The sequence below is a fragment of the Macaca nemestrina genome, chromosome 15 (assembly GCF_043159975.1).
Source record: "Macaca nemestrina isolate mMacNem1 chromosome 15, mMacNem.hap1, whole genome shotgun sequence".
Classification (NCBI taxonomy): Eukaryota; Metazoa; Chordata; class Mammalia; order Primates; family Cercopithecidae; genus Macaca; species Macaca nemestrina.
Window position 1 is genome coordinate 33,935,831 of NC_092139.1, and position 26,271 is coordinate 33,962,101.

General features: G+C 49.4%; 1 protein-coding gene across 2 annotated transcripts; it reads left to right on the forward strand.

Moving 5' to 3' along the window:
• The first annotated feature begins 69 nt into the window (after positions 1-69).
• On the forward strand, positions 70-17,804 carry LOC105496134 (tribbles pseudokinase 3). Of its 2 annotated transcripts, none has more exons than XM_011766258.3 (4): positions 70-231; positions 6,470-6,760; positions 11,221-11,513; positions 16,444-17,804. In XM_011766258.3, the coding sequence occupies exons 2-4, from the start codon at positions 6,470-6,472 to the stop codon at positions 16,934-16,936; spliced, it is 1,077 nt and encodes a 358-aa protein (XP_011764560.2). In that variant the 5' UTR covers positions 70-231; the 3' UTR covers positions 16,937-17,804. The 2 variants fall into 2 exon arrangements, with proteins under 2 accessions (XP_011764560.2, XP_011764562.2); XM_011766260.3 differs by lacking the exon at positions 70-231 and adding an exon at positions 1,168-1,789.
• The last annotated feature ends 8,467 nt before the right edge of the window (positions 17,805-26,271 follow it).

The window sequence follows — 26,271 nt, forward strand, 5'->3', positions numbered from 1 at the left end:
GCGGCTGATTAGCTCAGGTTTACATCACCCAGGCTGGGAGCCGGGCGCGCACGAGACTCGCAGCGGAAGTGGGGGCGGCTCCGCACACGTCCACTGTTAGGACCCGGGCCGGGCTGGAGCTGGACCGGGATCCCGAGCTCGGCAGCAGCGAAGCGGGCCGGCCCACCTGCTGGTACCCTAGAGGCTCTGAGCACCGGCGGCGCCAGGACCCACGCGGGACGGCAGGACAAGGTACTCGGCGGGGTGCGGACTGTGGACTTGCCCGGAGCCTGGGAGGTTGGAGCGGGCGGCCGGGGAAGGGGCGCCGGGAGGCTCTGCGCCTCTGCGTGTTGCTGCGTGTTACGCGCGCACACACACAACACCCCTTTTAACAGACTCTGCCGTCGGGGGACACCCTGGGCCTAGTGCTCCCCCCGGGCTTCAGGTGACGCGGCCCCGCAGGGCGTGGGGTCGCCCGAGTTTGGCTGGGGAAGCCAGGGACGGAGGTGTCCGGCTGTCACCCCTAGAGGAGGGTGTGCGAGGGTCTGTTTTGCGTGAGTGTGGGACAGGGGAGTCGTGTGGTGAGGTGAGGGGCTTGTGGGGGGCACTGGAGGACTCTTTATGGGGGTGTCGGAGGATCTGCGGGGGATCTGCGGGGGTCCTCGGGAACCCGTAGGAGAGAGTTCTGGGTGAGGGTGGGTCCCGGGGACCTGTGCCTCCGGGGATGGTGAGAACTGTCTGGAGGGCTGGGCACTTGGTGGCAGGGGTTGGAGGTGCAGGGGACACGGCCGGGAGAGGGCTGGGGTGCCCTGGGAGCGAACTGAGCGAGTGGTGCGGGAGCCGAACGAGTGGGAGCGAAGTCGCAGCGGGGGATCCCCGGCCGGGCAGCGCCGCTGGTTCTTCCCGCTGCGTGGCTCCGGGTTTGCAGGTGGAAGGTGCGCGTGTGTTTGCGGTGTGTGCTGTGCCTGCAGACCGGGGAGGGCGGGGGACGACAGCCACCTCTTTCCCTCTGCCTCATCCCCTCCTGTCCCAGGGCCGCCCTTCAATTTCCGCTGAAACTGCTGACTGGGACACCGCCGTCTTTCGCTTTCGCTCCCACTGAAGGGGCCTGGCTGCGGGGGGCGGGGCGGGGGGTGGTGGGGCCGGCCTTGCTTGTGTAGACCATGGGTGTGATAGCTGGGAGGGCTGTGTGTGTGTGTGTGCGCGCTAACGCTTACCCGTGGAGGGCAAGGGTGTGTCACTTAATGTCTGTCTTCCCTGGATGTGTTGTCGCTGGCTGGCTTAGACAGTGTCTCAGGGGTGTGTGTACACCTGTGAGCGCGCGCGCGCGCACGCTTGATGTAACCCGCCCTCATTTCCCTGGGTCTCGAGTATGGCAGGAAACAGCAAGAGGTAGATATTAGGGGCTGCTTTCATTCCACAGCACAGATTCTATTCTGCAGTGTGGTCTGCAAAATGCCTTGCCCAAGATTTATAGACTCAGTTACCCCATCTGTCCCCATCTGGGTGGAGCTTATTCCAGGCCCCAACAGGCTCTGAGGGATGACTGGGGCCAAGGCAGCCTGGAGTTCTGATGTGGCACAGGCCAGAGGGACTCCAGGCAGTCTCCTGCTGCACAGGGCACAAAGCATGTGCACGGCCAGGTAGCATCCTGCGGGACTCAGAACAGCCTTGAGACTGTTCTGTCATCCCAGCCTCGAACCTGGGGAGCTTTCTAAGACTCCCAAGGATGGTACTTAAGCATCTTGCTGTGAAGAACAACAGGAGGAGTGCTAATAGTGACCATTTCCTGACACCTACCCTGCAACAGGTCTATAAGCTCTACGTGCTTCATTTGTTTTTTCATTTCATCATCACTAAAAACCTGTAAACTTTGCATCCTGTTCCCACTTTACAGGAACTGAGGCTCAGAAAGCTTGAGGAACTTGACCAGGGGTACCCCCCAGCTAGAAAGGGTCTGAGACAGGGTTAGAACCCAGGAATATCTGACTAAGCCACTCCTTACTGCGTTCTTACCAAGCCAAAGTCATGACCTTTCACTCATGTGGGGAGACCTTCCCTTCCAAGGCAGCTCTTCCGTTTAGGAGCCGCGTACTTGGAGAGGTGGGCCTCTGTCTGGTAACTGACTCATGTTTCCCTGTTCATCCTGCCTTGAACTGTTGGGAAGGTCTTTCACCAGGCTGAGGTCCCTCTCGCACCAGTGCTCAGACCTGGGCATGCACATCCTTGGAATGGAGTTTAAGTGGGTGGGCAGATGGGTTCTAGAGAGAACCTTCCTGCCCTGACATGCCCTACTGCCCTCTCCTTCAGCCACCCCACACACAGTCACACAGCTGCGTGGATGGTGGCTTTCTTTTCATTTAACAGTTCACTCTGGAGATCCTTTCAATTAGGCTATAAACAGCGTCCTCAACCTTTTAAATGGCTGCAAATTTTTCCGTTGTGTGGATGAAGTATAATTTATGTAACCAGCCCTGTAATTATAGACAGCAAATTATTTCTGTCACAAGGGCTGCAGGATAACTTTGTATTTGCATGCTTACACACGCACACTTCTACAGGATACATTCTAGCAATGGGATTAATTGCTGAATCAAAACTCACACACTTCATTTTTTTTGTTTGTCTTTTTGAGACATTCTCACTTTGTCACCCAGGCTAGAGTGCCTGACCATGGCTCACTGAAGTCTTTACCTTCTGGGGTCAAGTGATTCCCCTACTTCAACTTCCTGCATGGCTGGGACCACAGGTGTGTGCCATTATGACCAGATAATTTTTTTTTTCTTAGGGACAGAGTCTCGCTATGTTGCCTAGGCTGGTCTTGAACTCCTGGGCTCAAGTGATCTTCCTGCCTCAGCCTCCCAAAGTGCTGGGATTACAGGCATGAAGCACTGCACCCAGCCTGTTTTTCATTTTGATATTGTCAAAATGCACTCCTCGAAAGTTGCACCTTTTATTCCCCCACTAGCACTGTGTTCATTGTTAGTGGGTACACTGCCACTATTCCACAGAATAAACCCACTTTTCATGATACTGCCAGGACATAACAGGTCTGAAATTAAACTTAAAATTTTTCTTCCATAGTCCCCAAAATAAGGGCTTCTCCTCCAGCTCAGGACATGTAGCCATCATCTCTTCTCATTGCAGGAGCCAAAAGCTGGACCTCACCTCGATTCCACCCTCTCCGTCAACCCCCATGTCCAATCAATCCAGTCCATCCAGTCTGCCACTGAGTCCTCTTGATCCTCCTCCTATGAGCCCTTAACTTCGTGTCTCCATCTAGCAACCCCCCTAGTCCAGGTCACCTTTTCCTGCCTGGACTCCTGCTTGTGCAGAACTCCTAGCTAGTCTCACTGCCTGTCTAGTACTTTCAAATCCACCCTAAAGGCATGATGTTCCCCTGCTGAAAATCCTTCAGTAGCTCCCCACTGCCTTTGGAGAATTCCAAATCCTATTGTGTGTTAATTAGGATTAGGCTCAGCTGTAATATAGAAACAGCCACTTAATAGCTCAAATGAAATAGACGTTTCTTTCTTTTCTTTTTTTTCTTTTTTTGGGACAGTCTTGCTCTGTCACCAGGCTGGAGTGCTGTGGCAAGATCTCAGCTCACTACAACCTCTGCCTCCCGGGCTCAAGTGATTCTCCTGCCTCAGCCTCCTGAGTAGCTGGGATTATAGGCACCCGCCACCATGCCCAGCTAATTTTTGTATTTTTAGAAGAGATGAGGTTTCACCATGTTGGCCAAGATGGTCTCTATCTCCTGACCTTGTGATCCGCCTGCCTCGGCCTCCCAAAGTGCTGGGATTACAGGCGTGAGCCACCGCGCCCTGCCTATTTTTTTTTTCTTTTTTAACTTTTCACTTTTTTTTGCAGTCAGGCTCATTCTCCAACATGTTGTTGGGGAACATGCAGCACGTTCTTTTGCCTCTTCCATCACCCCAGAACAGGGGTTACTGGACAGTGGCATCAACTTCCCCTGGGAACTGGATGGAAATGCAGATTCAGACCTTCTGAATAAGCTACTTTGGGAGTCGGGCCCAGCAGTGTATGTGGAAACAGGCCTTCAGGTGATCTCAATGGTTGCTCAAGTTGGAGAACCACGACTCTCCATGGTCATGGAGAACCATGGTGACTCTCCATGTCACCTGGCTAACTCTGCCTCACTTTCAGGTCTCAGTGTAGATATCACCTCTTCTAGGAAGTCCTCTTTTGACCCACCAGCCCAGGAGAGAGGCCTCTCTGGGTTCCTAGAGGCCCACGCTTCTCTGTATAATAGGGCTGATCACACTGTACGTGACTTTTTCTTTGAGACAGAGTCTCACTCTGTCACCCAGGCTGGAGTGCAGTGGCACAAACATGGTTCACTGCAGCCTCAACCTCCCAGGCTCAAGCAATCTTACCACCTCAGCCTCCCGAGTAGCTGGGACTACAGGCATCCACCACCACACCCAGCTAATTAAAAAAAGTTTTTTTTGATAGAGACAGGGTCTCCCTATGTTGCCCAAGCTGGTGTTGAACTTTTGAGTTCAAGCAGTCTTCCCACCTTGGCCTTCCAAAGTGCTAGGATTACAGATGTGGGCCACTGCACCTAGTCTTGGATATGATTTTATGATTTCATCTGCCCTCCAAATTGACCAGAAGATCCTGATGGCAAGAATGCTGTCTAACCCACTTCTCTTCCCTAGCACCCAGTGTTAAGTGAGTGAACAAGATCATATCTCTCATCTGTGAATGTACTAGAGCCATGGATTACGAGATTAGTTGATCTTCTTTACTGTAATTTTTAGGAACAAGCTGGGTTTTCAAGCAGGTATTTATTTTCTTAAATGTAAATTTCTGATTAGGAAATACTTTTTTTTTGAGACAGAGTCTTACTCTATCACCCAGGCTGGAGTGTAGTGGCACAATTTCGGCTCACTGCAACCTCTGCCTCCTGGGTTCAAGCGATTCTCCTGCCTCAGCCTTCCCAGAAGCTGGGATTACAGGTGCGCGTCAGCACACCCGGCTAATTTTTTTTTTTCCCCGTGACGGAGTCTTGCTCTGTTGGCCAGGCTGGAGTGCACCAGGCAGTGGTGTGATCTCAGCTCACTGCAACCTCCACCTCCCAGGTTCAAGTGATTCTCCTGTCTCAGCCTCCCAAGTAGCTGGGATTACAGGCCCACGCCACCACGCCTGGCTAATTTTTGCATTTTTAGTAGAGATGGGGTTTCACCATGTTTGCAGGTTGGTCTCAAACTCCTGACCACTGCCTCGGCCTCCCAAAGTGCTGCTGTGGGCTGTATTTTGGCGTTGCCTTGGTCACGTGCTGCTACCTGGGATTACAGGCATAAACCACTGCACCCGGTCTAATTTTTGTATTTTTTAGTAAAGACAGGGTTTCACCATGTTGGCCAGGCTGGTCTTGAACTCCCAGCCTCAAGATCCGCCCACTTCGGCCTCCCAAAGTGTTGGGATTACAGGCGTGAGCCACTGCACCTAGCCAGGAAATACATTTACGTGGCTCAAATTCAAAACTATAAAAGTCGGCCAAACATGGTGACTCACATCTGTAATCCTAACACTTTGGGAGACTGAGGCAGGAGGATTGCTTGAGTTCAGGTGAGACCAGCCTGGGCAGCATAGGGAGACCCCGTCTCTACAAAGAATAAAAAAATTAGCCAGGCATTATAGTGCATACCTGTATTCTCAGCTACTTGGGAGGCTGAGGTGGGAGGATCACCTGAATGCTGAGGTCAAGGCTGCAAGTGAACTGTGATAGTAAGAGTCTCCTCCTAATCTTGTGCATCCTTCCAGAGACAGAGATTATATATATTCAAAAATATATATACAGATATACATATATAATATATATTTTATATATAATATATAATATATATATACATATATAATATAACATATTTATATATATTCTTTTTTTAACATAAATGCATAGCCACGTGAGGTGGTTCACTCCTAGAGTCCCGGCTACTTAGGAAGCTGAGGTGGGAGGTTCACTTGAGGCCATGAGTTTGAGACCAGCCTGGGCAACAACATCTCTTGGGGGAAAAAAAAAACCACCATAAAAGTATTGTATAATACATAACTCTGTGTTTGTCTTTCTTAATACATCTTAGAGATCAGTGCACATCAATATATAGAGAGTTTCCTTGTCCTTTTTCAGGGCTGTGTAGTATTCTGCTACATGGCTATACCATGAAGTTTTAACTAGCTTTCTACTGCCTGACATTTGGGATATTTCCTGCTTTTGCTATTGGACACAAGGCTCTGATGAACAGCCTTTACTATATTTAATTTTTTGGTAAGAAGTTTAACTGGAGGATAAATTCCCAGAGGTGGGTCACCCAGTTAAGGGTATGTGACTTTGTCATTTTAACACACACTGCCAGATCACCCCCTATAAATGTTGGGCCATGTATGTGGGAGGATACAGCAGGGGAAAGGAGGGTCGCCAAGCAGTCTCACTCTACTGCTTTTCTCCCCTTTTTGCTAGATGCGAGCCACCCCTCTGGCCACTCCTGCAGGTTCCCTGTCCAGGAAGAAGCAGTTGGAGTTGGATGACAACTTAGACACTGAGCATCCCGTCCAGAAACGAGCTCGAAGTGGGCCCCAGCCCAGGCTGCCTCCCTGCCCGTTGCCCCTGAGCCCACCTCCTGCTCCAGATCATGCAACTGCTGTGGCCACTGCCTCCCGTCTTGGGCCCTATGTCCTCCTGGAGCCCGAGGAGGGCGGGCGGGCCTACCGGGCCCTGCACTGCCCTACAGGCACTGAGTATACCTGCAAGGTACGTGCCCATGGGCCACTGTCCCCCAGCATCACAGGAGGCCTGGAAAGGAGGCCTCCAAAGGATTGCCAGGGTACAGACGGGTCCTTATGTTCATTCATTCTTGTGTTTAGTGGGGAAGCATCCAGTGAGCCCCTGCTGGACTGATACCAGATAGAAGTGGGAGATGGGAGATGCAGGCAGGGGGAACAGCTGTTCAAAGGCCTAGAAAAGTGAGGGGATAGTACTTTAGAGAATGAAAAGGACTTATCTGTGGCCAGAGTGGAGAGGGTGTGCAGAAAGGGGCAGGAGATGAGGGTTGGCAGCAGCTGGTCATGAAGGTGTTAACAAGGGGCCTCCACTGGGCTGTGCAGAGCTACTGAAGATGTTTGCACAAGAGAAGGGTAGGGCATGGTAGACATCAAAACTCCTGGGACCCCGGAGGTGATTGAGCCTAACCCGTGGCCATTTTACAGATAGGAAGACTGAGATGAAGACAGGGGAAGGGCCATGCGTGAAGTCACGTAGCACTGGGCCTGGCTCCTGGGGTAAGGTAAGGGGCAGAAAAGTCTGAAGCTTCCTGGCCGAAACCAGGAAATGGACAGGATCAAGGCCCCTGAGGGTCAGCCCATGCAGGACACGGGCAAGTGACAGTCCAAGAGGACAGAGATGAGAAAAAAAAGTGTAACACAGGTACTATGTTGATTGTTTAGTGTGCACAATCTCTTAATCTTCACACAACGAATGAGGTGGTTACTATCATTGTGCCCATTTTACAGATAGAGGACACTGAGACTCAGAAAGCCATGGTTACTTGCCACGTGACAGAGCCAGGTGGTATCAGAGCTGGGATTGGGCCCAGGAGGCTGAGCCCAGAGAGTCCTGTGCCTGTGCTAGGATAAGCGTTTCAGACACAATCAGGGCAGGCTGCCCTGGCAGGCAAGCATAAGGAAGACAAGGGGGACCTGGATACTCAATGGAGAGTAGCGGGGGCCTGGGTCCCTTGGGAATGCACAGAGAGGTGGAAGGACTTAAGCCTCCTCCTCCTGGGAGCAGCAGCAGAGCTTTGCTCTGTTGATGGAGATGCAGTGAGCAGCGGGGTAGATCCAGACGGAGTCCAGCTCCTAGCTTCACCTGGGCTCTTGTGCACAGATCTCCAGGGCTCTTAGCAGGTGCTGTAAGGAGCCCAGAACTCTGGGTCCCCCTCCTGCAGCATCACAGATTCTTTTCCATTCTCCCTGGGGAGGTGAGTCCATGATGAGAGGAATAACCCAAGCAGGCTCAGGACAGAAGCGTCCTGCGTTCACAGGGCCCCGATTCTCCAGAAACATTTGGGAAAATCCACTGGAACATACTCATCCCCATGCCAGTGTGCACCACGGGTGCTGAACAGCCATTTCCACACTTCCTCAGCTTTTCTGGTCAGTGTGTAGAAAGATCAAACTCCTGTCTTTGTAAATTATCACCTTATTCATTAATTCAACATAACTTCATTGAGCACCCGTATTTGCCATGTACCCTGCTGTGGTTAAAAACAAAGTTCTCTTCTCATCAAGCTGACATTCTAGTGGGAGATACAGACAATCAACAAGTGAGTAAGTAAAATATGTGTCAGGTGACCGGGCGTGGTGGTTCACGCCTGTAATCCCAGCACTTTGGGAGGCTGAGGCAGGTGGATCACGAGGTCCAGAGTTCAAGACCAGCCTGGCCAATATGGTGAAACCCCATTGCTACTAAAAATACAAAAATTAGCCAGGCACGGTGGCAAGTGCCTGTAATCACAGCTACTAGTGAGGCTGAGGCAGGAGAATCACTTGAACCCGGGAGGCAGAGGTCACAGTGAGCCGAGATTGCGCCACTGCCTTCCAGCCTGGGCGACAGAGCATGACTCCATCTCAAAAGATAAATAAATAAATAAAATGTGTCAGGTAATCACAAGCACTATGGAGAAAAATAAAGCTGGGAATAGAGAGATCAGAGGACAAGGAGGACAGGAGTGCAGGTGATTTTAGCAAGGGAGGTCCAGGAAATCCTCTCTGAGGGGTGACATTTGAGCAGTGACTTGAACAAATGGAAGGAGTCAGGCTTGCAGGTCTAGTGGAAGAGCATGCAGGCAGCAAGTGTGAGTGCACGGGAGCAGGAATGGGCTCGCCCCAACTACAAATAATAATCATCTCTGTTTTGGGGTTATTTCCCCCATGTCACCCCAACTTGTTTTTTGTTGGTGTGTTTTTGAGATGGAGTCTCACTCTGTCGCCCAGGCTGGAGTACAGTGGCATGATCTTGGCTCACTGCAACCTCCATCTCCCAGGTTCAAGTGATTCTCCTGCCTCAGCCTTCCGAATAGCTGGGATTACAGGCGTGAGCCACTGCGCCCAGCCCCAACTGGTTTTTAAAGTCAGGTACTTTAACTTTTTTTTATCATAGATTAAATATGTATGTGTCTTATTTATTTTTATTTGTGGCATAGTCAACATAACATGCAAAGGATTTAAAGTCAGACAAACCAAAGTGAGTATACTTGTTCTGCCACCAATTAGCTGCCTGGCTTCTAGTAAGTCACCTTCCTTTTCTGAACCCAGTCTTATCATTGGTAAAATGGGTCATACCTTTCAGGGCTAGGGTGAAATTTTGCTGTAATGCCCACAGACGCCTAGCACATTTCCCATCAAGCTTGCCACCCTCATCACATGTCCTTTTTCCCCTCCCCATCCCTTTCTGGCTACGCTGATCTTTGGTTGGGTTTCTAGAGCAGGCCAAGCTGTTTCCGGCCTCAGGGCCTTTGCACTGTCTGTGCCCCTACTCAGAAAGCTTATTCCATGAGCATCTCTGAATCATTCAGATCACTTTCCCAGAGTCCCTCCTGGGGGACTCTGGGAAAGAAAGTCCCATACTTTCTTTCTTTTTTTCTTTTTTTTTTTTTTTGAGACGGAGTCTTGCTGTGTCACCCAGGCTGAAGTGCAGTGGCGCAATCTTGGCTCACTGCAAGCTCCATCTCCCGGGTTCACGCCGTTCTCCTGCCTCAGCCTCCCAAGTAGCTGGGACTACAGGCGCCCGCCACCACGTCCGGCTAATTTTTTGTATTTTTAGTAGAGATGGGGTTTCACCGTGTTAGCCAGGATGGTCTCAATCTTCTGACCTTGTGATCCGCCTGCCTCGGCCTCCCAAAGTGCTGGGATTACAGGCGTGAGCCACTGCGCCCGGCTTCTGAGCCATATTTTCTAAAATGGGTGCCCCCTTCCAAAATAATCTATTCCAGGCCAGGTACAATGGCTCACGCCAGCTCAGGTCGAGGCAGGCAGATCACCTGAAGTCAGGAGTTCGAGACTATCCTGGCCAACATGGTAAAACCCAGTCTCTATTAAAAATACAAAAAATTAGCCAGGCATGGTGGCAGGTGCCTGTAATCCCAGCTACTCGGGAGGCTGAGGCAGGAGAATCTCTTGAACCCGGGAGGCGGAGGTTGCAGTGAGCTGAGATCACACCACTGCACTCCAGCCTGGGCAACAAGAGCGATCTCCGTCTCAAAAAACAAAAAACAAACCAAAAAAACACCTCTATTCCAGCATCTTTCTTTGTTCCTTTGCAATGCTTATCAGCATTTGTCAATATTTAGTTTCTGGGCATGTTTGCATGGCCTCCCAGCGGGCACCGGAGAGCAGAGCCCATGGCTGTCAGTCCTGCTGGACATGTGGCTGGCCCACACAGGCCCAGGGCCAGCATACTGAATGAATGAAAGGGTGGGTGGACAGTCAAGTGTAGAGGACAGGAGCTGTGACGGTGATGAGCATCAGGTGCCTTCTGCATCATCTGCCCTCCTGGATTCCTCCTGCTTTGAGGGTTATTTTTCTGTTTGGGTGACCTGTTACTTTTCATTTATCTGATGTTTGAGGCCATATAGCCTAGCAGTTAAGAGCACAGACCAAAAGCCAGGTGCGGTGGCTCACACCTGTAATCCCAGCCTTTTGGAAGGCTGAGGCGGGAGGATCACCTGAGGTCAGGAGTTTGAGACCAGCTTAGCCAACATGGTGAAACCCCATCTCTACTAAAAATACAAAAATTAGCTGGGTGTGGTGGCACACGCCTGTAATCCCAGCTACACAGGAGGCTGAAGCAGGAGAATCACTTGAATCCAGGAGGCGGAGTTTACAGTGAGCTGAGATTGCGCCACTGCGCTCCAGCCTGGGTGACAGAGCCAGACTCCGTCTCAAAAAACAAAAAAGCACAGACAATGGAGTGCATAGGCTCAAATCCCAGCTGTGCTGCTTGCTGGCTGTGTGGCCTCTCAGCTTCCTTAACTGTAAAATGGAGTGAGTCATCCTACTTACAGGGTGGGGTCAGGGCTGAATGACTCGGGAAGTGAAGCGCTTAGTGCAATGCCTAGCACATGGTAGCACAGCTAGGCCAGCTGTGACTGTTTGCAATGCCAGCCTCAGCTCCTGGGAGTCCCCAGCTGTGCTCACACCATTCTCTGCCCACAGGTGTACCCCATCCATGAGGCCCTGGCCGTGCTGGAGCCCTATGCGCGGCTGCCCCTGCACAAGCATGTGGCTCAGCCCACTGAGGTCCTGGCTGGTACCCAGCTCCTCTATGCCTTTTTCACTCGGACCCACGGAGACATGCACAGCCTGGTGCGAAGCTGCCGCCGCATCCCTGAGCCTGAGGCTGCTGCGCTCTTCCGCCAGATGGCCACCGCCCTGGCACACTGTCACCAGCACGGTCTGGTCCTGCGTGATCTCAAGCTGTGTCGCTTTGTCTTCACTGACTGTGAGAGGTGAGTGTGGTTGCAGAGCCCCAGCCACAGACACACCCAGGGGGTGGGCCATGATGGAGAGAAACCGAGGCCCAGGAAGGCAAAGTAACTTAGGCAAGAAGTGGAGAGGCTGGAGTAACTAGCAGCCCCTGTCTAGTTCCCTGAGAAGAGTTGACTGAGGCCAGGTGCAGTGGCTCAGGTCTTTAATCCCAGCACTTTGGGAGGCAGAGGTGGGTGGATCACTTGAAGTCAGGAGCTCAAGACCAGCCTGGCAAACTTGGTGAAAGTCCGTCTCTACTAAAAATATAAAACTTAGCCGAGTGTGGTGGTGCACACCTGTAATCCTAGCTACTCGGAGGGCTGAGGCAGGAGAACTGCTTGAACCTGGGAGACAGATGTTGCAGTGAGCCAAGATCATGCCACTGCACTCCATCCTGGGCAACAGAGTGAGACGCCATCTCAAAAAAAAACAAAAACAGAAACAAAAAAAAGAGTTGACTCAGTCCTCTTGGGAGCCCCTTTGGAAGGCTGGGATGGAGCACTGAGATGTGAAAGTCATAGTAGCTGACAGTGATGAAGGCATCGCCACATTATCTAATGAGATCTTCCATCCTTACACACATGAGGCAGGTGCTATTATTATTCTCATATGATCAAGGAAACTGAGGCCCAGAGAACTCAAGTAACTTGCCCAAGATCCCATAGCAAAATAAATGGTAGAGCTGGGATTTGAACCTAGATCTGACTCCAGAGCCTGGGTCTTAATTCAATCTGAGCGTGAGAGGCAGGGGGCCTGGCTGGGCTTACCAACTGACTTTGGGTGACCTAGTGTCTCTGAGCCTCAGTTTCTCCATTGGTAGGGAAAAGGGCTGGATTGTTAGGGTGTTTTCAGGATTCTAAGACCACAGCCAAAACATGGTCTGAGGTTCCCCACACGGGCACTTTTTCTGTGAAACTGAGAATTAGCACTTTTTGGTTAAAAGATAATCTTCCTTCTCTAGGTTGGGATGCTAAGAATTTTTTTTTTTTAATTGAGACAGAATCTCACTCTGTCGCCTAGGCTGGAATGCTATGGTGTGATCTTGGCTCACTGCAACCTCTGCTGCCCAGGTTCAAGTAATACTCCTGCCTCAGCCTCCCAAATAGCTGGGAGTACAGGCATGTACCACCATGCCCGGGGTTTTGCCATGTTGGCCAAGCTGCTCTCGAACTCTTGACCTTAGGTGATCCGCCTGCCTCAGCCTCCCAAAGTGCTGGGATTACAGGTGTGAGCTACTGTACCTGACCTAGATGCTAAGAAAACATTTTAAAAGATAATTCTGGGGAGAAGGGCAGAGAGACTCGCCTCCTGTTCCGTCTCCAGACTCCTGGGGGCAGTCAAGATGTGCCAGGGAGTGCACTAAGCTGCCAGTTACACAGGAGTTTTCTGTGGAGAAAGGAGTGTGACCCCATTGCATTTTCAAAAACTTTTTATCTTGAAATAATTTTAGACTTTTAGAAAACCTACAAAAATAGTTCAAAGAGTTTCTATATATCCTTTAACCAGTGTCCTCCAATGTTAACACCTGACATAGCTATGGTACAATTACCCAAACTAAGAAATCAACCTTGGTAGAGTACTATTAACTAAGCCACAGATTTATTCCAATTTCCTGAGTTTCCCACTAACACCCCTTGCTGTGCAGGATACAGTGAGGATCCTAATTTAGTCGTCAGTGGTTTCCTTGGTCTCTTCCAATCTGAGACAGTTCCTCAGTCTTTCCCTATCTTTGATGATCCATGACCTTGACACTTTTTTTTTTGAAACAGGGTCTCACTCTGTCACCCAGGCTGGAGTGCAGTGGTGTGATCACAGCTCACTGCAGCCTCGATCTCCTGGGCTCAAGTGATCCTCCCACCTCAGCCTCCTGAGTAGCTAGTTCTACAGGTGTGTGCCACCCCGCCTGGCTAATTGAGATGGGGTCTTGCCTGGGCTGGTCTCGGACTCCTGAGCTCAAGCAATCTGCCTGCCTCGGCCTCCCAAAATGCTGGGATTATAGGCGTGAGCCAACGCTCCTGGCTATAACTTTGAGATTTTTGAAGAGTACTGATCAGTTACTTTGTATGTCCCTCCATTTGGATTTGATTGATGTTTTCTCATAGTTAGATTGCAGTTATATATTTTTGGCAAGAACAACACAGAATCGATAGGCCCCTCTCCACATCGTATCAGGAGATGCTTGAGTTGATAGTCATCACTGTGTTGTAACCTTGATCACTTGGTTAGAGTAGGACCTGCCAGGTTTCTCTACTGTAAAGTTCCTAATTTACCCTTTGTAATTGACAGATCCCTTGGGGGGAGGTAAGCTAAGCATATAAATATCCTGTTTTTCCTCAACTTTCACCCACTAATTTTAGCAGCCATCTATATTGCCTATAGCAGTTATTATTGTGTGTTTGCCTAAGTCTGATTTTCTTTTTCTTTTCTTTTCTTTTCTTTTCTTTTATTTTTTCTGAGACAGAGTCTCGCTCTGTTGCCCAGGTTGGAGTGCAGTGGCACGATCTCGGCTCACTGCAACCTCCACCTCCTGGGTTCAAGTGAGTGACTCAGCCTCTTGAGTAGCTGGGATTACAGGCGCATACCACCACGCTTGGCTAATTTTTGTGTTTTTAGTAGAGATGGGGTTTTGCCATGTTGGCCAGGCTGGTCTCCAACTCCTCAAGTGATTCGCCTGCCTCGGCCTCCCAAAGTGCTGGGATTATAGCCATGGGCCGCTGCGCCCGGCCCCTAAGGCTGATTTGCTGTTAATGTTTCCTTCTACATTTTGTATTAAAATAAGCAGGCCTTTTTTAAAGAAGTAAAATTTATAATGATTTGTAAGCTAGTACATGACTTCAAACACATTTTAAGCTTAGGGGAGATACAACTGCCCCAGACCTACTGGAGGAGAGAGCGTGCTTCCTGCTCTTTTCAAGAAGTCATTTGATGGCTCACACCTGTAATTCCAGGGCTTCGCGAGGCCAAAGTAGGAGGATTGCTTGAACCCAGGAGTTCGAGGCCAGTCTAGGCAACATAGCAAGACCCCATCTGTACAAAAAAATTTAGAAAAATTAGCCAGGTGTGGTGATGCACACCTGTGATCCCAGTTACTTGGGAGGCGGAGGCAGGAGGATCGCTTGAGCCCAGAAGTTCCAGGCTGCAGTGAGCTAGGACCGCACCACTGCACTACAGCCTGGGTGACAGAGTGAGACCCTGTCTCTAAAGAAAAAAAAAGAAGGGGCCAGGCGTGGTGGCTCATGCCTGTAATCCCAACACTTTGGGAGGCCGAGGCAGGCAGATCACGAGGTCAGAAGATCGAGACCATCCTGGTTAACACAGTGAAACCCCATCTCTACTAACAATACCAAAAAAAAAAAAAATTAGCTGGGCATGGTGGCAGGTGCCTGTGGTCCCAGCTACTCGGGAGGCTGAGGCGGGAGAATGGCATGAACCTGGGAGGCAGAGCTTGCAGTGAGCCGAGATTGCACCACTGCACTCCAGCCTGGGCGACGGAGCGAGACTCCATCTCAAAAAAAAAAAAAAAGAAAAATCACATGAGAGTCATTGGTAGAAGAGGGACCGTAAGTTAGATAGACCTGTGTTTAAATCCTGGGTTCTGCTTCTTACCTGCTTTTTGGCCCTTAGCAAATGACTTCACCTGCTTGAGCCTTTGTTTCTTCATCTGTAAAATGGGCTAATAATGCTGACACTCTTTGTCCCCCAATACTGTGATTCATAGGATTGGTCAGTATTTGTGAAATGCCACTGGACACCCAGGAAATAGTGGAAGTAGGGCCATAAAGGAAAAACTAATAGCAGTGGTAATAGAATGATTACTATTAAAGTCATCTTAGAGTGCTCCATAGGAGTTGTTTAAAGTAAAAATTGCAAATGGCAGGACAAACTTTTTTTTTTTTTTTGAGATAGGGTCTCACTCTGTCGCCGAGGCCAGAGTGCAGTGGCGTGATCTCGGCTCACTGCAACCTCTGCCTCCTGGGCTCAAGCAATACTCTCCTGCCTCAGCCTCCCAAGTAGCTGGGACTACAGGTGCGAATCACTATGCCTGCTAATTTTTATATTTTTTGTAAAGATAGGTTTTCACCGTGTTGCCCAGGCTGGTCTTGAACTTCTGAACTCAAGCTATCCCCCTACCTCGACCTCCCAAAGTGCTAGGATTACAGGCATGAGCCACCGCGCCCAGCCTTATACACACTTTCTTTTTGCCCTGCTTACCTGTTTGTGTTTTTTATAGAAACTGGTTGCCAATATTTTTTAAATGGGGACTTTTTCATTAAAATACAAGTCCTGGCTTCTCTTTGGGAAAAGAATGGGAACGTGGGGCCATCTTGGGAACTACGAGAGCGGGTCACAGCACTGGCTCTGGGTATCTGCCAGCCAGGGTTCCCATCCCAGGCCAATTCTCTAGAGCTGTAAAATGGTGTCCTCCTTGCAGGTTGTAGCCAGGATAGAATGAGATAAGCCAGGTAATGAGAGGCCAAGGGCCAGGAACACAGCAGAAACTCGATAAACCCTAGAATGCATTGTTAGTGGTACCCTTTTTAGGCAGGGCTTGTGCTAAGATGTCTGGCACACTTCCTGTTTCTCTCATTTTATTACCTGCCTGGACCCTAAGTTTGTATCTGGTTTAAGAGAGGCTTAACCCTCTCAGCCCCATCAGGCTCCTCCCCATGGGACTGTTGAAAAATGTATTTCTTTCAGAATTTTTCGTTTAAATGTAATTGCTCTGTGGCCTTAAATGACTTAACCTCTCTGAGCCTGGGCTTGGTTATCTATAAAACAGGATCAGATATCACAGGACTGTCAAAGGCCAGCAGGCACTTGGAAAGTGGGTACCGCTAGGGTGACAGTATGGGGTGGTGGCATGGGGGTTCTGGGTAGGACCTGACCCTTCAGTGTCTCCCCATGTCCCAGGAAGAAGCTGGTGCTGGAGAACCTGGAGGACGCCTGTGTGCTGACTGGGCCGGATGATTCCCTGTGGGACAAGCACGCGTGCCCAGCCTACGTGGGACCTGAGATACTCAGCTCACGGGCATCATACTCAGGCAAGGCAGCAGATGTCTGGAGCCTGGGCGTGGCGCTCTTCACCATGCTGGCAGGCCACTACCCCTTCCAGGACTCAGAGCCTGTCCTGCTCTTTGGCAAGATCCGCCGCGGGGCCTACGCCTTGCCTGCAGGCCTCTCAGCCCCTGCCCGCTGTCTGGTTCGCTGCCTCCTTCGTCGGGAGCCAGCTGAGCGGCTCACAGCCACAGGCATCCTCCTGCACCCCTGGCTGCAAGAGGACCCCATCCCCTCAGCCCCAACCAGATCCCATCTCTGGGAGGCTGACCAGGTGGTCCCTGATGGACCAGGGCCAGACGAAGCCAGGGAAGAGGAGGGAGACAGAGAAGTGGTTCTGTATGGCTAGGGCCACCCTACTACATGCTCGGCTGCCAACAGTGGATTGAGTTTGGGGTGGCTCCAAGCCTTCTCCTGCCTCTGAACTGAGCCAAACCTTCAGTGCCTTCCAGAAGGGAGAAAGGCAGAAGCCCGTGTGGAGTGTGCTGTGTACACATCTGCTTTGTTTCACACATAGGCAATTCCTGCTTGGGTGCTTATCAAGTGCCAAGACCTGTTCTAGGTGCTGGGAATACAGCAGTGAGCAAAGGGGACGATACTCCCTGCTCACAGAGATGACAAACTGGCATTCTTGAGCTGACAGCACTTTCCCATGACCATAGGTCATTGTCTACACTGGGTACACTTTGTACCAGTGTCGGCCTCCACTGATGCTGGTGCTCAGGCACCTTTGTCCAAGGACAATCCCTTTCACAAACAAACCAGCTGCCTTTGTATCTTGTACCTTTTCAGAGAAAGGGAGGTATCCCTGTGCCAAAGGCTCCAGGCCTCTCCCCTGCAACTCAGGACCCAAGCCCAGCTCACTCTGGGACCCATGTTCCCAGCATCACTGTCCTCTTGATTGAGAGATTCTCCTTCCAGGCCTAAGCCTGGGATTTGGGCCAGAGATAAGAATCCAAACTATGAGGCTAGTTCTTGTCTAACTCAAGAATGTTCTGGAATGAGGGTTCAGGCCTGTCAACCATGGGGTTTCTGACCTGAGCACCAAGGTTAAGGGACAGGATTAGGCAGGGTCTGTCCTGTGGCCACCTGGAAAGTCCCAGGTGGGACTGTTCTGGGGACACTTGGGGTCCACAATCCCAGGTCCATACTCTAGGTTTTGGATACTGTGAGTATGTATTTTTACCTGTGCCTAATAAAGGAGAATTATGAAATAATTTTATTTTTCTAGGCGATTTCTTCCATCCTTTCCAACCATCTCTTACCAATTTTCCCTGCCTTCAAAACTGACCCCCATGGAGAAAGGCCATAGAATTGTGTCACAACCTGGGCTGAGTGGTTTGTGAGAACAGATTACCCGGAGCCCGGCGGGTCTTCCTGCACTCCCTCTGTTTCTTCTGGCAGCAGCAGTGTCTCTATTAGGGTACTTTCTGAATCAAAATGGCTTCAACAAGATGGAAATACGTTTCACAGAAAGCAATAAGTCAGCACATAGGGTGGGCTTCAGTGATGGTCCATTCAACTCCCAAAGCTGTGGGCAGGGACCCCGGCTCTCCAGGCTCCTTCTGTCTCTTGGCTGTATTGTCCCTTGAGACTGCTGGCCCAATGGCTACAGCAGGTGTCACATTAAAGAGGTCCGTGACCAGAGGAAGAAGCCAGGGGTCACTGTAATACCTGAGAACTCAGAACTCTGGAGTTAGGCTGCCCGGAATTAAATCCTGGCTCCAGCACTCAATAGCTGTTTGACCCTTGGCAAGTTTCTTAACCACTCTGTGCCTCAGATTCTTCATCTGTAAAATGGGGGACAACGATATTACCTAACTTATGAGAACTGAATGACTTATTTTGTGTAAAGCAATTAGAACAAGCAGCGCCTGGCACAATAAGCCCACAATAAAAGTTACTCCTGGCTGGGCGTGGTGGCTCACGCCTGTAATCCCAGCACTTTGGGAGGCCAAGGTGGGCAGATCACGAGGTCAGGAATTTGAGACCAGCCTGACCAACATGGTGAAACCCCATCTCCCCATCTCTACTAAAAACACAAAAATTAGCTGGGCGTGGTGGTGCGTGCCTTTAGTCCCAGCTACTCGGGAGGCTGAGGCAGGAGAATCACTTGAACCCAGGAGGTGCAGTGAGCCGAGATCGCACCACTGCACCCCAGCCTGGGCAATAAAGCAAGACTCTGTCTCAAAAAAAAAAAAAAAAAACAAAGTTGCTCCCACATCTCTTTCTTGGGATGGAGGAAGCTTTCCCAGAAGCGCTCCTGACTGACTTTCCCACACTTCTCATTGGTCAGAACTGCATCACTTGCCGTTTCTGACCAATCACCAGCTTACTTTCGTGGGACACAGGCTTACACTAACCATGGCACTGCTCGAGCTGTAGGTGGAGCTCGTGCATCATATGGAGGGGGAGTGATTACGGAGCAAAACCAGGTTCAAAGAGGGAGGAGATCGTAGGGAAAATAATGTGCAGAAGTGCAGAGGCCCAGCCAACAGCCTGCTAACTGCAGATACTGGAGAGCCGCCACTCTGGATAATTGAGCTAAATAAAATCGTTGTGTTTTTTTGTTTGTTTGTTTTGTTTTTGTTTTGTTTTGTTTTTTGAGACAGAGTCTCACTCTGTCACCCAGGCTGGAGTGCAGTGGCGTGATCTCGGCTCTCTGCAACCTCTGCCTCCCAGATTTTCAAACGATTCTTCTGCCTCAGCCTCCCGAGTAGCTGGGATTACAGGTACACGCCACTACACCCGGCTAATTTTTATATTTTTAGTAGAGACGAGGGTTTTGCCATGTTGGCCAGGCTGGTCTCCAACTCCTGACCTTAGGTGATCCGCCCACCTCGGCCTCCCAAAGTGCTGGGATTACAGGCACGAGCCACCACACCAGGCCAATCATTGTGATTTTAAGTCACTAAGTTTGAGGCTATTTTGTTTTATAGCAAAAGCTAACCGATGCATACAGGGACAAGTCAGTCTCATCTCTGTGCACCCAGCATTTCCCAGAACAGGGCCTACCTGTGTCTAGGGTCTCATGGGGCAGCCCCTGACCTCTATCTTGCCCCTTCCAGCTTCCAACAGACCCTGTCCCAGCTGCCTCCAAGCTGAATGTTGGCCGGATACCTACCAATGGAGCAAGGGGAACAGGAGGGCTGCCAAGGGCAGGTACCGTGCCAACACTTTACTCCATTGCACAAAGAGACTCATTTACTCCTCAAGACAATCCAGTGAGGTAGATGCTCCTGTCATTTTACAGATAAGACAAATGAGCTTTAGAGAGAGCAGAAGACTCATCCAAGACCCCACAACATAGAAAAAGACTCCTCTGGTTTTGCCTTGAAGCAGGAACTTTTGACAAGGCTGCAGATATCGGGGGAGCAGAAGGAGCAGAAGTATACTGGTGATTACTGGCATCCATGTGTGAAGAAGGGTACAGAGAAGCAGGCTGAGTGGATGGCAAAGTGACCGGTTGAGGAACCGAAACTACAGGAGGGTGAGGGGCTGAAGTGGACGGGGGAGGGCCTGAAGAATTATAGGTAAATTGTAGTTTGGTCCCAGAGCCATTAGGTGACTCTGGAGGTTTGAAGAGACAAGAATTAGCATATATATGGTCCTGGGCTATGTGAGTCGGGGCACGGGAGCTACAAGTACCGGCTCTTCGTGAAAAGAAATAAGATCATCAGGGGGTGACCACAATCCAAAGTCACTGGAGTTAGACATTGAATTCTCAACATCATCAGGTTGGGGAGGAGTAGCCGAAGGGAGAGGCTGATCAGATAACGAAGGCCGCGCGGGAGAGGGAGGTTGAGGAAGAGGTGGAGGGTTGTCAGATTCAGAAAATTGTGGTAACTGTAGGGGGTCATGGGATTGGTATGCCATCAGGACGGCACATACTAAGGCCCAATCACCCCTGTGATGGGAACATAATTCCCTGTGGAGACCAGTTCCCAGAATGTTGCACCAACATGATCCCATAGTTCTACATCTAAGGTTCCTTTTTCAGGAAACCAAGGACAGTATTTTTCTACTGCCTTGAATAGAGTGACCATATTTTCCATGGTTACTCGGACACCACCCTGTTTTAACAGGAGTTTAATATAGCAGAGATAAGCATGATGTTTAGACTCCGCGTGACCCATAGTTAACCCGGACCATACAGAGACTACTCACCAGTCGTCAGGGAGTCGAACAAGCGTCTCAGTGGACCAAACCGATGATGTTTCTCTGCACCTACCAAAGGGAATCAGGTTCCCACATGCACTTGGGAGAAAGAAAAAACCACATTGGCGTGCCAGATATCAGGGGAACCTGCCCCCGATAACTCAACATTATTTCATGTAGGTTGTTTTCTATTTCCCTAAGTGTTGGCCAGTCTGAGAAACAAAGGGAAAGAGTACAAAAGAGAGAAATTTTAAAGCTGGGTATCCGGGGGTGACATCACATGTCGGCAGGTTCCGTGATGCCCCCCAAGCCGCAAAACCAGTAAGTTTTTATTAGCGATTTTCAAAAGGGGAGGGAGTGTAGGAACAGGGTGTGGGTCACAGAGATCACATGCTTCACAAGTGAATAAAATATCACAAGGCAAATGGAGGCAGGGCAAGATCACAGGACCGGGGCAAAATTAAAACTGCTAATGAAGTTTTGGGCACGCATTGTCATTGATGACATCTTATCAGGAGACAGGGTTTGACAGCAGACAACCGGTCTGACCAAAATTTATTAGGTCGGAATTTCCTCGTCCTAATAAGCCTGGGAGCGCTACAGGAGACCGGGATTATTTCATCCCTTATCTACAACCGTAAAAGACAGACATTCCCAGAGACCTCCCCCTAGGAACACATTCTCTTTCTCAGGGCTGTTCCTTGCTAAGAAAAGAACTCAGCGATATTTCTCCTATTTACTTTTGAAAGAAGAGAAATATGGCTTTGTTCCGCCCGGCTCTCAGGCAGCCAGACCTAATGGTTATCTCCCTTGTTCCCTGAACATCGCTGTTACCCTGTTCTTTTTTCAAGGTGCCCAGATTTCATATTGTTTAAACAATTTGTGCAGTTAACACAATCATCACAGGGTCCTGAGGAGACATACATCCTCAGCTTACGAAGATGATGGGATTAAGAGATTAAAGTAAAGACAGGCATAGGAAATCACAAGAGTATTGATTGGGGAAGTGATAAATGTCCATGAAATCTTCACAATTGATGTTCTTCTGCCATGGCTTCAGCTGGTCCCTCCATTCGGGGTCCCTGACTTCCTGCAACATGCACAGATGCAGCCACATGAAAACTACCCATTAAAAATGTAATATCGGCCCGGAGCAGTGGCTCATGCCTGTAATCCCAGCACTTTAGGAGGCTGAGGCCAACAGATCACTTGAGGTCAGGAGTTCAAGACCACCCTGGCCAACATGGTGAAACCCCGTCTCTACTAAAAATATAAAAAATAGCTGGGCATGTTGGTGTGTGCCTATAATCCCAGCTACTTGGGAAGCTGAGGCAGGAGAATCACTTGAACCCAGGAGGCAGAGATTGCAGTGAGCCAAGATTGCACCACTGCACTCCAGCCTGAGTGACAGAGCAAGACTCTGTCTCAAAATAATAATAAAATGTAATATTCACTCTTATCAAATAATGGATGTCACCACACCCCTGACCCTAATTAGTGAGGACTTTCATGTTCTACTTGTCTTCATTTAATCATCATTGTATAAGAGTTTTACATTATCAAATTAGTACATGTATATTACTGAAAGGGAAGGACTGTTAGAAAATTACTTGAGGAATGTCTGCCACTGGGGGCTGAACACAAAAGATCCTATTGTGACCTGCCAGATTATTCACTCATTTAGCAATTTAACAACATTGCTGAATGCCTACTATAGGCCAGGTGCCATGCAAGACAGATGTACTCCTGCCCTCAAGGATTCACAGTCTAATAGAGGAGAGAGATGTTAAACAGATAACCATACAAATGACATAGCTAATTATATTTGTGGAAGTTCGTTGTGGCAAAGACAGAGATCTCAATATTTCAGGAGCTCCCCTACATTTTCTAGACTCCCTTACAGTCACATGACTAGTTCTGACCAATGGGGTGTGTGTAGGAGTGGCAGGCTGAAGCAATGGAGAGCTGGTGAGCCTCATCCCTCTCTTCCCCTGCCACAGCCACCTTGTGGCTATGAGTTCCCTTAGCTACAAGCTGGAAGAGAACCACCAGATCCACCTTGGATTTCACTGAGTAAGGAATAAAGCTTCTTGTGTTAAGTCTTTCAGATTTGGAGTTTGTCTGGTAGATAGTGTTAATTACCATGACTAAGGAAAATTTGCCCCTAGTGAAGGGAGGAAAAATATTCTCCACCAGTAACAAGGCCATGTCATTCTGCTGCATTACAAACCCCAAACAGTACTTTATGATCTTGTAAGTTGACAATTTGGGCTGAATTCTGCTGGGTCACTCCTGCAGCTGCAGGCAGCAAGCAGTTCAAATGTCTACCTTGCCAGGAAGGCTCTTCTCTGCTCCACGTGGCCTCATCCTGCAATAGGCATAGCCCACTCCTTCCTATGGTGGTCTCAGAGTTTCAGAAAGCAACAAGAGAGAACAAATTCCAGTATTCAAGCTGCACTAGCATCAAAGCATATCAAATAGCATGTCAAATTTCATGTCAAGTTCAGGATGTAGGCAAATAGATTCTTTCTCTTGACAGGAGGAGCTGAAAATAATGTGTGGTCTTGTTTTTCAACGTACAATGGTCCCACTTATCCAGGGGGGATACATTCCAAGACTCCCGGTGGATGCCTGAAACCACAGATAGTACAGAATTCTGTATATACCATGTTTTTTACTATATACACATACCTACGATAAAATTTAATTTGTAAATTAAACTCTTACAAATTAAAAGTTAACAACAGCCGGGCACAGTGGCTCACGCCTGTAATCCCAGCACTTTGGGAGGCTGAGGTGGGCGGCTCACGAGGTCAAGAGATCGAGACCATCCTGACCAATGTGGTGAAACTCTGTCTCTACTAAAAATACAAAAATTAGCTGGGCATGGTGGCGCATGCCTGTAATCCCAGCTACTTGGGAGGCTGAGGCAGGAGAATCACCTGAACCCGGGAGGTGGAGGTTGCAGTGAGCCGAGATCAGGCCACTGCATTCTAGCTTGGCAACAGAGTGAGACTCCACCTCCAAAAAAAAAAAAAAAAAAAGAGTTAACAATAAATAGAACAGTTATAACAGTATGTTGTAATAAAAGTTATCTGAATGTGGTCTCTCCCTCAAAATGTCCTATTGCTCTGTACTCACCCTTCTTGTGATGATGGGAGATAATAAAATGCCTACGTGATGAGATGATGGTAAATGAATGACATGGACATTGTGATCTAGCATTAGGCTACTGCTGACCTGACGATACGTCAGAAGGAGAATCATCTCCTTTGGGTGATCCAGGATCATGAAGCCATGACAATGACCATGGTTGGATGTCAGGAGCAGATGATGTTGATGATTAATGGTGGGTAACGTCTACAATATGGATACAGTGGAAAAGAGATGATTCACATCCTAGGTGGAGTAGTGCAGGATGGCATGAGATTTCATCATGTCGTTGGCTGCAGGTAACTGAAATTGCAGAAAGCAAAACCACAGATCATGGGGGTGGGAGTGGGGAACTACTGTACAACATGAGATATATTTGATTAAATAAGATGATGTGCACCTAAAACTGTCCCTACAGGTTGTATGCCCCTGGGTAAATTGCTTGGTGTCTCTGGATCTCCAGCTGTTCAGTCTTCTTTCTGCATGGCTAAGCCCTATCCATCACTTGAGGCTGGACCTAGAGCCCTGCCTGGCCACTAAGCCCTCAGAACAGGGTGTCTTTTTTAAAAAAAGACAGGGTCGGCCGGGCGCTGTAATCCCAGCACTTTGGGAGGCTGAGACGGGCAGATCACAAGGTCAGGAGATCAAGACCATCCTGGCTAACACAGTGAAACCCCGTCTCTACTAAAAAACACAAAAAAATAGCCGGGCGAGGTGGCGGGCGCCTGTAGTCCCAGCTATAGGGAGGCTGAGGCAGGAGAATGGCGCAAACCCGGGAGGCGGAGCTTGCAGTGAGCTGAGATCCGGCCACTGCACTCCAGCCTGGGCGACAGCGCGAGACTCCGTCTCAAAAAAAAAAAAAAAAAAAAAAAGACAGAGTCGGGAGGCAGAGGTTGCAATGAGCCAAGATCGCACCATTGCACTCCAGCTTAGGCGACAAGCGTGAAACTCCATCTCAAAAAAAAAAAAAAAAAAAAGACAGGGTCTTGGTCTGTCACCTACAGTGGTGTGATCATGGCCCGCTGCAGCCTTGAACACCTGGGCTCAAGCTATTTCCCCACCTCAGCTTCCTGAGTAGCTGGGAGCACAAGTGAGTGCCACCATGCCTGGCTAATTTTTTAAAAATTTGTTTTTGTAGAGACAGGGGCCTCACTATGTTGCCCAGGCTGGTCTTGAATGCCTGGCCTTAAATGATGCTCCTGCCTTGGCCTCCCAAAGCACTGGGTTTACAGGCATGACCACTACCCACAACCAGAACATTTCTCAAATGTGATTGGTTGATCTCCTGCATCCATCCCTGGGGTGCTTGTTTAAAATGCAGATCCCTGGACCCTCCCCCAACCTAGAGAGTCAGAACATCTGGGCTCCTGCATCTTAACAAGCTCCCTGGGTGATGCTGCTGGGCCTCCAAGTTGGAGAACCTCTGTATTTGAAGAAATTCGGACTCCTTGGGGACTCAAATCTTATTTCAGCTCTTCTCTGGACCAGTTTGACTTTAGCCTAGATGTAAAATGGGTATAAATTTTACATGCCTGTGATGCCAGGATGCACTCACAGGGGAGGGAGGGCTTTAGCAGAGGTCAGAATCTAAGCCACCACTACAGTTGTACCAGATCCATGGAGAAAGACACCCAGGCCTCATTTCCTCATTGTTCTCTCTTCCCTTACCTGGCTTTATGGTTCTTCATAGCGCTGAGCACCACCGGGCAGTGTATTTTATGTTTTTTTGAGTTTCATAAGGCCAAGGACTATGTTTTGTTTATAACTGTTCCCTCATTTCCTAGAACAGTGCCTGGTACACAGGGGTGCTCAATAAATGTTTGTGGAATGATTGAATAAAAGTTGTTCCTGTACAGATTCCACCTGCCTAGAGCAAAGCCAGGACACTGATTGGGATGAACACATAGCACGTGCCAGACATGGCTCTGAGTGCTTTACCTGCATCATCTCACTTCATATGTGACAGCCAAATGGCCCCCAGTGGCCTTCACCAGTTGGTATTCACACCTTTGAACAGTTTCGTCCTATCCTGAGCTGGGCTGACCAGTGTAATTAATAGGATATTGTGAAATGAGAAAGTATGACTTTTAAGATTAGGTCATAAAATACGTTAAGGTTTCTGCTTTGCTTTTCTGGATCATCTGCTCTGGGGAGAGCCAGCTGCCATGTTGTGAGGACACTCAATTACCCCTGTGGAAACGTACACGTGGTGAGGAACGTAGGCATTCTGCAAATAACCAGCACCACCCAGGCACATGAGAGAGCTTTCTTGAGTCGATCCTCCAGCCCCAGTCAAGCCTTCAGATGACTGCAGCCCCAGCCAACATCTTAACTACAACTTCATGAGAGACCCAGAGTCAAAACCATCTATGT

Coding starts and splice junctions, on each gene's coding strand:
- LOC105496134 (XM_011766260.3), top strand. CDS start 1,709: ATGGTACTTAAGCATCTTGCTGTGAAGAACAACAGGAGGAGTGCTAAT. Junction 1,790..6,469: donor TGACACCTACCCTGCAACAG/GTCTATAAGCTC, acceptor CCTTTTTGCTAG/ATGCGAGCCACCCCTCTGGC. Junction 6,761..11,220: donor GCACTGAGTATACCTGCAAG/GTACGTGCCCAT, acceptor CTCTGCCCACAG/GTGTACCCCATCCATGAGGC.